The 12,302-nt window shown below is 40.7% G+C and overlaps 1 protein-coding gene across 1 annotated transcript in view; it reads right to left on the bottom strand.

The window, feature by feature from the left end:
• Positions 1 to 12,302, bottom strand: part of PIR (pirin) — a gene marked incomplete at both ends in the record, with an annotated part of 100,002 nt that overhangs the window by 28,687 nt on the left and 59,013 nt on the right. The window contains 1 exon segment of the mRNA XM_079727380.1: positions 5,303 to 5,387. Coding sequence (XP_079583506.1) covers positions 5,303 to 5,387 — 85 coding nt within the window.

Below are 12,302 nucleotides of genomic sequence, written 5' to 3' on the forward strand. Positions count from 1 at the left end.
ATTCCCTCTAAGCATATTTTCTTAAAGCTATAGCAAAACAAGAGCCAAATCATGTGAATGCTTACTATATGTTTATGAACTACCACATTTTTTTGGAATTCCTTCTCTGCCAAGAGAAGGATTGTATCATCAAAGAGTTCTCTTGTGAGATTTTCAGGTCCTTCTCATCTTTCTTTGTTCCCCTATCTTTCCTCCCACTTTTCTGTCCTGCACCAGGAACGGATACCATCCTGGCATTTTTATTTCTATCTGAGGTCACAGGTCCTGCAACTGTGGTCTCCAAGCTACTGGCTCTTCACAGCTGGGAAGCTCTTTCCCCTCCCTCCCTCAGTCAATGACAATGAACAGGAGCTGGGATGAAGGTCACATTTACCCCTGGTCCTGTAGCTTGGTTTAATCGGCAACACATTTATGTCAGCCCTCCTTCAGTCCAACAGAAGACGTGGAAAACTTTTCTTTTAAACACGTAAATCATTTTCTGCGGCATTTGCTCTCATTTCCAGGGAGGTTCCCAATTCTTGCAAACATCCCTAGTGAGAGCGTTTCTTGGCCTACATTCCTTGCCTTAACCCAGCTCATTTTCCTTCCCCCTCAGTCTTAATTTCATTATTTCAAAGAACTTTCCAATGGCTGCTTATACATGTATGTGTAGAGAAAGTAGAAAAACACGACTTGGTGGCACGCCAAATCCATGACAAAGGTCAGCTCTGGGCTCGAAAGGGGAGAGGGGAACAGGGCTAAGGAGAGAAGAAACCTCTACCCCAACTCTGGGTCACACCAGATGCCACACCTCAAAGCAGTGCTGGTTCCTAAGAGCCTCCCCCCAGATAGCTCTGCATTCAGCTTGGGTAGGCAGCTCACTCACCATGGACCTCATGCCTGGCCTCCTGGACAGGAGGCAGACCCACCGGGTCTTCCCTTCCCCCTCCTCATTCCACCAAATTATTTGTTAATTTTTCCTTTGAAATAATTTCAGACATACAGAAAAGTTACAAAAATAGTATAGAGAATTACCATACACCACTCACCCAGATTCTCCAAAAGCTAACCTGTTATCACATATGCTTTAACATTCTCTCTAGAAATATACATCATTCTTTTTTTTCTGAAATATTTGCGAGTAATCTTGAAGACATGATACCCCGTTACCTTGAAATAATTTCCTAAATAATTTCCTAAATAATTTCCTAAATAATTTCCTAAAATATCCTAAAAAAAGGATATTTTCCAGTGTAACCCTAGTGCACTTATAAAAATTATGAAATTAATACAATATCAGTTTAAAAATTATGACCACTAATACAATACTATTAGCTATGTACAGATATTCAAATTGAGCTAGTTGTCTCAGTAATGCTTTTCAGGGCAAAAAGAGAAAAACATGTCTAGGCCAGGATGGAATCCGGGTTCACATGCGGCATTTAGTTGTCATGTCTAATCTCTTTTCATCTGAAATAGATCCTCAGTCATTTTCTTCATTAAAAGTACAGACCCATTATTTTGTAGAATGTCCCTCAGTTTGGGTTTGTCTGATGTGTCCTCATCACTAGACCGCATTGTTTGTTAATCCCTTTCCCTCTCAACTTTAGAGACTGGTTTTTGTTTATTTTCAATACTTTAGTATTTTAGTTCAGAAGAGCACAAAGGATGAAACAATGAACATAGACACTGGCATATTTATTTCATATCTTTCTTCTCTTTTACAGATAAAATCATATAGATAGGTGAGAGAAACAGCCCCTAACTGGTTGCCTCCAATCAGCTTTCTACACCCAGAGAATGTGACTTTGTTGCAGGAGAAGGGGGCACGAGAGAATGGTCACGTCCCAGGTCTCATCTGAGTCCCTGGGACGGGCTGCCAAGTGAGGGTCCTGGGCTTCACAAAGGAAAGAATTCAAGAGGGAGCTGAAGTAGAGTGAAAGCAGATTTATTCAGGGAGATGTGTGCTCCATAGACAGAGTGCGGTCCATCTCAGAAGGCAAGAGAGGCCTCTAGGGTGTGGGGAGGTTAGATTTTATGGGCTGGGTAATAGGCTAACGAGTGGGAGGAGTATTCCAGCTAATTTGGGGAAGGGGCGGGGATTTCCAGGAATTGGGCCATGGCCCATTTTTCTGGCCTTTTATGGTCCACCTCGGAACTGTCACGGCAACTGTGGGTGTGTCATTAACATGCTAACGTATTACAATGAGCGTATGATGAGGCTCAAGGTCTACAGGAAGTCAAACCTTCTGCCATCTTGGGCCTAGTAGGTTCTAACCAGTATTTGCTGTAGTATCTGCTTCGATTGTCACATCTCTCTCTCTCTCACTGACTCCCATCTCCCTCTTTCATTTATACAGATCCTTAGGATTACATCAGCCCGCCTGGATTACCCAGGCTATTCTCCCCATCTCAAGATCCTTAACTTAATCACACCTGCAGCATCCCCTATACCATGTAAGGTGACACATTCAAAGGTTCCAGGATTAGGACGTGGACATCTTCGTGGGGCCATTATTCTGCTTACCACAGAATAATGCAATAAGCTATATGTTCTCTAAAGAAATTTTGTTGACTGATGTACATATACTCTAAAGAAAAGTTAAAAGTTGAGGGAAGCAAAATTAAGTTTTTCGATACCATAACAATCCTCCATTTTTTTAACACTCCAGATCATGCTTTTAAATGCCAAGTAGCAGGGATACTGTGAAGGAAGATAGAGAAGACAAACAGAGTGCTTGTTGAGGGCCCAACTTTGATGCAGTCAGTCAGAAGACAAAGGGGACAGGAGGACCAGAAGGCACAAGTTTCTTGGCAAAGATTGATATTTTCCTAGAAATACAGATTTATGTCCTTCTCAATGAATGATAACAAATGGTGTTATCTGTATATCAGTTTGCAGCAAGGGAAATCAGACTGCTTTGCAAGAGATGGTAAAAGTCACTGCATAAAACAAAAAAAAACAAAAAACACAACTACTTATTCTTATTTTAGCCAAGAACCAACATGAAAAATGTGAGAGGAATCTGGTACTGTCAGAGACTCAACAGATTGGATTCTTTGTAAGTGATGCACCATCTAGCTCAATTCCTGATATCAAGTGCCTTCCAAATCACCACTGCATGAAACATCTGTCTTCTGCACAGCCCTACAGAAACGTGCCTTGCCCGAAGGAAATAAAGAGATGGTAAAGATCGATTCCAATATTATTTATGGGATGGAATTCAGATAAAACCTGTCTGACTCATGAGAAATGTTTCCAGTCTCCCTTAACTGGATGTCCCTTGGGACATATGCTTTTTCCTGGTGTCAGAAATGGGATGGTAGCAGTGCATGCCTCTATTTCTATCCCTTTAGTTTGGTAATGATACGAGAAAGTCAACATTAAATTAGTTAGATTGCAAAGCTTATGCCAAAAGCCAAACATAACCCAGACATCCACGTCAAATCCCTTTACCATGAGTAGCAAAACAATCAAAATACTATAAACAAAACATGATCAGGACCCAGCCAATGGGCTGCACATTTCAAGGAATATTTGATGCAACAAAGCACTCAAATAAAATGAATTTAGACAGTCCTTGAATTTTATACTGGAATTTGACCTGGAAAGGTGGTTTAAAAAAAAAAAAAGACAAAAGGTGAGCTTGACTTGAATGGTTTGATAATAAAATTTGTACAGTATAATTTTACTAGCCAATATGTTGGATTACAGGCAGCCAGTACTATTGAGTCTGTAAATAATAAGTGCTTTATAATACCTGAATTAATTGTTTGTCTGGCATTGGACAGGGAAGCCTCAAACATTAGACTTGCCACCTAACGCAATGAAGGCATGTATGACTGTATACAGGGGGTGAGGGCACGGGGCGGGGAGAACACACTGTAACTGGAGAGTGACATATTGGAAAAGAAAGGTTCTTCTGCATAACTGGGTTTATAGCAGACTTATTTAAAGTGGGTTTATAGCGACTCAGTGATATACATGCATTTCTAAGCTACTTGTTTTTGTATGCATTCCAAAACATTTTTGAAAACAAATCTCAGGTTTAAAATTCATAATGACAAAATAATCTAGAAGTACAGCTTTGTAAACTGACAGATACACATTCTCTTATGAGGCAATATATAGGGTGGCAGCGGAGTACAGAGTCAAAATTAACATGAACCACACACGCAAGTGTTGGTGGGGTCACGGAGAAACTGCAGACCAGTGTGCAGCAGCCAAGCGCAGGGAACAAGGGGAGCATCCGCTGAGAGGGAAGAGCTAAATGCATCGTAGTCAACCCATGGCGTAGAACGTCGCCGTTCAACCAAGCCATACGAGCAGACTCGGAGGAATTTCCATGAGGTATTGTCTGGTCACAAAAGCAAGATGCAAAAAATATATTTCTGGTATGATTCCATTTTAGTAAAACAAGGAAAAAATAACCCTGTATGTGTGTATATTTACATGCACATAAATGAAAGTGGAGAAGAGTAAGTGTCGAGAAAAACATTGTAAGATCTAATTCAAGGATATATCTGGCATCTACTCCAGATCTGGGATATACAGGGAGGATACTGCTATGGGTGGATGAGGGAGGGAAAGGGTTTAGAGGAACGCAAACTCAAAAGTAAAAGAAAACCCCACAGCACTAAAACTTCAAGCACACGTGCTATCACATTTATTGTTATAAAAATTATGTATGAAGATAGGCATATGCATTCATGTAAAAAATCTTTCTGTACTTAAAAATAGCCAGAATGAAAAAAACCAAAGAAGAAAAGAATGGGTCCGAGGTTGATGCCTAATGACCTCAGGGGTGGCCATTTTTAAAAATAAAACTGGCCTTAAACACTTGGGGAGTTTTCTAACTGTTCTTTGGATCTAAACGACGACTTAAAAGTAAATCCTCCATAACAAAAGCTGTACCTCAATCAAGAATGCACTTGTTCATAACTAACACAGATTGGATTGCCCTCCAGGAACTCTGTGAGTCAAAGGTGGCCCAGAAGTCAGGAGACCTGGGTAAACGTCCTGCCGTGCCCAGCGAGTCCTCATGTGGCCTTGAGCAAGTAGCGCATCTGTTGGGTCTCAGTGTTCACAATGATAAAATGAGGGGCGGCCCCAACGGTTCAGCCCTAACATTCCATGAATTCCTCCTGATTCTCTTAACTTGAAAAGTTCAAGCAGTATTTGCTAATTTAAACATAATTAAATGTAAACAAGGTTCATAGAACTTTGTGTTGAGGTTCAGAAACAAGTCCATTCCAGAGAAAGCAGCCCCTTGTGGTTTTTTTTCCCCCTGAAATGATCAGTAAACTGCAGAGCCCATCATACCTTTAGGAATAGGCTGGGAATGCTTTGCTCCTTGGCCCAATCTGAAGTCCAAATATAAAGTTGGTGTGTAAGTGTAAATCTTGGACTGAAATGAAAAAGGAAATCATCAGCATCTTTCCAAGAATAAGGTTCACCTTTACTTCAGCTGGACCCTCTGTCATGGGCCTGGAGTCTGGATCCATTAACATATACAATTCCTCCTTGGAAGATGCTGTTAAAGCGGGGAGGATGGGCTGCCAATATAGCCCCCTTCTTAGGGTCTCAGTCTAAAAGTTAGCCCTCCTAGCTTGACAAGCTAATTTCCAGGTGACAGCTGTCTCCCTACAGCCATTTCTCAAATATGATCCAATGTCAATAGTTTACTGCCTAATAGCTGCTCTAACTTTCTCACTTCTACCCTTCTACTGAATATGGTAGGTTAATGCACATCAGATGCATGTTTCTTCCCCAGGTCTCAATAAAGCCATGTCTATTTTGAAATCCAAAGAGAGCAGCCTGTAAATATTTTTATTTGTTCTAACTTGGCCCTCTTGCATAAAAAGGTGGTCCAACGCTGCTGGCCTGAAAAAGCCACAGCTCAAAATGTAAGAAAGACCCACTTTTGCAGGGTTTTCCATTGTAAACAGTGGCTTTGATTTGATCAACAGTTAAGCAGAGTTTGTAATTCAATATAACACCATTCTGAATCACTGGCACAGACCAAAATCTGAGGGATTATCACTGTTGCCATAAACTTTATGATGTTTCATTGTTTACCACAAAGTTCCAGTGGTTCTGTTCTACTTATTTTTTTAACTTAAAAAACACAGAGATGAAAAAGTACGTAACGCCAGATTTGGCAAGGATGTGGAGTAACTAGAACTTTCATACGTTGCTGGTGGGACTATCACTTGATATAAACACTTGAGAAAACTGTTTGGCAGTACACAGTACAGATGAATATATGCATAATCTATGACCCAGCATTCCAACTCAATAGGCGTATCCACAACAGACAGGTCCACCTAAAGACATGTACTCAAATCTTGATGGTGACACTGTCAGCAATAGCCCCAAGCTGGAAATATTCCCAATGTCTTTAATGATAGAATGGATAAATGAACTGTAATATATACAAGGGACTACAATACAGCAAGGAGAATGAACGAACCCAGCTATATGCAACAACTCAGATGAATCTCACAAGCACAACGTTGAAGAAACGAAGGCAGACACAGATCGTATAACATATGATTCCACTTCTATAAAGTTCAAAACAAGGCAAAACTAATCTATCGTATCAGAAGTCAAAAAAGTGGTTACCTTGGGAAGGTTAGTAAATGAATGGGGTTTAAAAGAGGGCTTCTGGAACCTGCCAATGTTCTGTTTCTTGATTTCATGGATGAGTTCACTTGGTAAAAATCCTCTGAGCTGTACACATGATTTGTGTACTTTTCTGTGTATGTTATATTTTAACAAAAAGCTTACACTCATTAAAAACACGCATGTGTAAACAGACCACAAAAGAAAATCCAGAGCCCAGAATTATTTACTATCCTTGATAAAGGCATCATTTTGCAGAGAATAACTATGTAAACTCCATGAGGACATGGACATATCTGCCCTTTTCACCCGGGGCCAATGCACAGGGCCTGTCACATAGTAGGTGTTGAATAAATATTTACCAAATGATGTTTCATAATGGAAAATCTCATGTGTAATAACAAATTTATTTTAAAAAACGAATTTATTTACAGTATACATAGCATATTCATCAATCGCTTTACCAACACGTAGCAAAATGCCTCTCTTCAGGACAAGTGATTAGGTATGGCCCAAGTGTATGTCTGTACTTCAAGTTTTAGAATAGAGAATTGTAAATAATGCTATCGGAACATTGTTCCCTTTCCTATAAAAGTCTCACGTATTGAAGCTTCGGGCTTTAAGTGGTCTGGTACATGGTTTTATGTGGCTTAGGAGGACAAGCTGCATCTATACAGCTCCAAAAGCTGGAAAGGTAAATTCCCCTGTGCATACATAAATGAAAGCAGAAAGACGTGTGACATCAAGGGCAACCTGAGGCCAAAGATTCCCAATCAATCTGAAGAGCTTGGAACACAAATGAAACAAGGGCAGCACCCGCGGGATGCAGGGTCTGATCCTCTAGCATCATGAGGTGCATAAGGCACCATCTGGAAAGGATCTGGTTTTGCCTGATGAAGACTTCTAAAATTACTTCTAAAAAGATCAAGGGGAAACTTCACTTAGTATCGGATGACTCCTCTTCCTGGGCAATATTTTGCTCTCTTCCAGAAAAAGGTTCAAGCATCTTTCCCAACCTCTGCCTCCGGGGCCGCTGCAGTATCCCTGCCTACAGCGAGGACATGAATCAAAAAGAAGCTCTTGGTTTAACTTTTACTAGAATTCTCCCAGAATGTAGTCATAAAAATCATTACAACCTGGAAACCAGGAGCCTCTGATGCTGGTAGTGCTTTTCCTGCTGACTAGCAAAGCCTTTATCTACTTCTGGGCTTAGTTCACTCAATCTGAAAATCTGGTGTTGGGACTTCACTGATGTTGAAGTGTATTTCTGGTTCTGAGATCCGGAGTCAGAAAATTTTAATGTCTTCCTCCACTTTTTTTTTTCTTTTTTTTTTTTTTTTTTTTGCGGTACGCGGGCCTCTCACTGTTGTAGCCTCTCCCGTTGCGGAGCACAGGCTCCGGACGCGCAGGCTCAGCGGCCATGGCTCACGGGCCCAGCCGCTCCACGGCATGTGGGATCTTCCCGGACCGGGGCACGAACCCGTGTCCCCTGCATCAGCAGGTGGACTCTCAACCACTGCGCCACCAGGGAAGCCCTTCCTCCACTTTTTAATACTGTAAATTCCCTTCTGATTTCTCAGACTAGAGCTGTAGAGAAGTGAGAACGTGGCTGGGGCGAGGGAGAGCCACAGGGCTGTGGGGGGTGAGCAGGGGGCTGCTGGCTAACCGCACTGCTCTTGCCCTCAACCTCGGCCATCAGGTTTGCCCTCCCGGTGAGCTCTTCTTTTCTTCCTGCCTCTAGCTTCTCAACGTAATCCATATTGTCCCTAAAACAGTAACCTCTCTCTCTAATACTGCAAGGACACAGATATGCGTATGCACACACAGACACAGAATTCTGTACTTACATATTCGTTTACAAAATTGTAAACAAACCAACGAGAGACATTATAAAGCCACAAATATATCCTACTGCCTTACAGTGTGAAACGGGCTACAGGGAAATCTGAAATTCATTTTGAAGGTGTTTTTCACAACATCTATAGCCAAAAACAGAATTCTGATTCTACTCTCCTTTTTGTACTGAAAATCAGATCATTGACGGTTTCAATATAACACGTCTTGAATAAGCAACTACCCAAAACCTATATGTACATTATTCTATTTCAGTTAATCCATCCTGAGATAAAATTCAATTTGAAAGCTGTTCCCATGAGTGTGTGTATACATATATGTATGTATATATATACACACACATACACACACACAGTTTTTGAAAAGCAGATAGGTGTTGCTTTTTAAAATTCTGATCTTCCTTGGTAACTGCTGGAATAGCAAATGTAAATTCTGTTCATTTAACTCAAAGATGATAATGCCAGTCTCAAATACACTTTGAGCAAACCTGGACTTAATTTTTCCATCACACACACTGCTGCTTTGCAACCATAAAGAAATATCGCCATTAGGCACACTCTTTCCTGAGTTCTGTTTTGTTTCTTTTCATGTATAGTATTAAACTATTAATAGACCCTCAAAATAGAATGAAAATTTAATTAAGCAAATCATTCTTTTTTGCTCTCAATCTATCTATTTCCACAGGATTAAAATAAACTGGTCCAAGGCAACCTAGAATAAAACATTTCTCTATAAATCTGTTTCAGCATGTACCGAACTAATGCACCTGAATTCCATCAGTGAAATTACTTTCTTTTTCCTTTTTGTCTCTTTTGGTCCTGATTAATACTGCCTGCACAGGTACTAAAATCCCAAGCTATTCCTCTTTTGTCTTTCTTCTCATTTCTTAATTCTCTGTCAAAGCATTTGGGAAACTTATCTTTAAAGGTTTTAGTCTGTATTTTAAAAGCCCAACGGCTTAAAATCTTACAGTTCAAATACCATGTAAGCAAGTGAAGTAACAGAACTCTTTATGAGATGTGAAGGGTAAATTTTGGCTAACCTCTAACAACAGGGGTGCTACCAAATCCAGACAAGCCCTGTCTCTCCTTATAAATATGTCAGAATTAAACCCTAAATGAGTCTAAGACACCACTCCAATAATGACCGCAAAACAAGCAAGACAAAAAAAAACAAGGACTACGAAACCACTTCCTTCTGAACCCGAACTACCTTCATCTTATATCCTTCAAAGACCTCCCGCTTCCTCTGGCTTTTGGTATGATACCCGTGTTAAGCTGGTTTCCTTCCTCTGCTTTTATTCTTAAATGTGATCTTAATTAGAAGACAAAATCACTTCCACATGGAAGCTATGTGGCTTAGTACGTCTTCCCAAGAAAAAGAAGAGTGCTATGTTGCTTGCTACGTATAAGCATGGTAAAGAAAATAAAGTATCTTTCATCTTGCCACTGCTCCTTTCACAGGTAACTGCCACCCATTTATCCCTGAATGCTACTCATTTTGCCATCATGTTGGCCTTCCCTAAAAGCACGGGGCAGCAATTTGTTACATGTCAGAGCTGTAATAAATATTTTCACATCTTTTTGAGAAGTATTTCGAAAACCCTTGATGATTCAGTGATTTATTCAGGAAATGCACTTGAATTCTCAATCTTACTAGACGTTGCTTAAGCAAATTACTCTAAGGTAACAAGTGCAAATCCTCAGTATTTTATAAAAGAAAGAAACAGTGCGTATACCTATTCCTGGACCCTTACTCTTATGTTGGATCATCCCCCTAACGTTGGGCATTTCGTTTTACAGTTTTCCTTTTTTGCACCACTGTTAACTTTTGATGAATATCTTTGCACATAAAATTTTGAACACATTTCACGGGCTTCCCTGGTGGCGCAGTGGTTGAGAGTCCACCTGCCGATGCAGGGGATGCGGGTTCGTGCCCCGGTCCGGGAGGATCCCGCATGCCGCGGAGCGTCTGGGCCTGTGAGCCATGGCCGCTGGGCCTGCGCGTCCGGAGCCTGTGCTCCGCAACGGGAGAGGCCACAACAGTGAGAGGCCCGCGTACCGCAAAAAAAAAAAAAAAAAAAAAAAAAAAATTTGAACACATTTCTATTTTTTTCCTTCACAGTGAAATTGTACATCTAAAAGTCTAGACATTTTAATAGGGCTCTTGAGATATCTACAGGTTTATGGCCAAACACAATGTGGCTAAAAGTGAGCTAGCTGGTCAACATGACGTGACTGAACAGCAATTTTCCTGAACAAGTCTACTGCTAGTCATTGGCTTTTCTGGTCTCCGTAATTTTGCTATACCACAGGGCCGTTTTCCAACTCACTAGGTGCTCCAAATAGTGGCTTTTTTTCACTCATCTAATCTCCTGTTGTTAGAAAGTTAACTCATTCCAACAAATTCCCTGTTGTTACACATTAAAATTCTTTTCCCCAATATATCCTTGTCCAAAAATAGAAGAGAGGAATTAATTGCTGGGGGAAAAAAAGGAAAAGAAAAAACATACCTGGAAATGCCTGAAAAAACAAACAAAAAGAAAAATAATCAGGAAAAAATTTAACCTAAAAAAAAGTTTAAAGGCACAACCTCCACAGTACAGATACCAATATTTGAACAACCAGTGTCTAGCAGCATCTGTTTCTGAACAAAAAGATCATTTTTATCAATTGTTACACTAACTGAAATGCTTTCATCCAAACTGTTTTTGGTCAAATCAGTTGGTAATTACCTGTAAAAAGTGCCCATCTCATCAAATAAGTGACCATCTTATCTTTTTTTAATCTTAGCTTATTTAGAAGCAGAAATTGATATCTCGTTACTCTTTTAATTTGACTATTAGTTTGGGTGATATTATTATTTTAACAAGTGTTACTAAATATTATTAACATAAGAGTAACAATAACTAAATATATTGAGGGCTTGGTATATACCAGGCACGATTCTTTTATTTTTTTTATTTTTGGCTGTGTTGGGTCTTTGTCACTGTGCGCGGGCTTTTCTCTAGTTGTGGCGAGCAGGGGCTACTCTTGTGGTACACGGGCTTCTCACTGTGGTGGCTTCTCTTGTTGCGGAGCACGGGCTCTAGGCACGTGGGTTTCAGTAGTTGCAGCACGTGGGCTCAGTAGCTGTGGCTCGCGGCTCTAGAGCGCAGGCTCAGTAGTTGTGGCGCACGGGCTTAGTTGCTCCGCTGCGTTTGGGGTCTTCCCGGACCAGGGCTCCGTGTCCCCTGCACTGGCAGGTGGATTCTTAACCACTGCGCCACCAGGGAAGCCCCAGGCACTATTCTGTATGCTTCATGTGTATTAATTTGGCCGCTTGTATTTCCCTTTTTATAAAACATCTGCTCATTAACCTATTTATGTTTTCATTCATTACTTAGCTCCCTCGTTTAAGAAATACTGACTGAGAATCTGTAGTGTGCTAGTCACTGGATATGTGTATCGGTGAATAACAGACCTGCTCAGCCTTTGTGGTCTACTTTCTAGTAAGGAAGACAATTTAACAAATTAAATATAAAATTACACATGCCATAAATGAAATAAACAGGGCAGAGGGGAGAAAATAAAATGGGGGAGGAATGGAAGGCCTCGAATGAGAAGAGTTGGGGGTAAGAGGTTTCTGAGCACAGCATGTGCAAAGGCCTTGAGGCAGTGAAGAGCCTGGAGGATCTGGACACTGACAGGAGAGCCATGTGCAGAAGGAGGAGGAGGAGGCTGCAGAGAATGGCATGAGATGAGTTTAGAGAGTTAGAAAAGACCCAGGCAGGATGTCTTTAAAGTACAATGGGAACACATTGATCCAATTTTTATCGTAAAGAGATGTCTTGAGCTGCTATGTG

Source organism: Hyperoodon ampullatus, assembly GCF_949752795.1.
Source record: "Hyperoodon ampullatus genome assembly, chromosome: X".
Taxonomy (NCBI): domain Eukaryota; kingdom Metazoa; phylum Chordata; class Mammalia; order Artiodactyla; family Ziphiidae; genus Hyperoodon; species Hyperoodon ampullatus.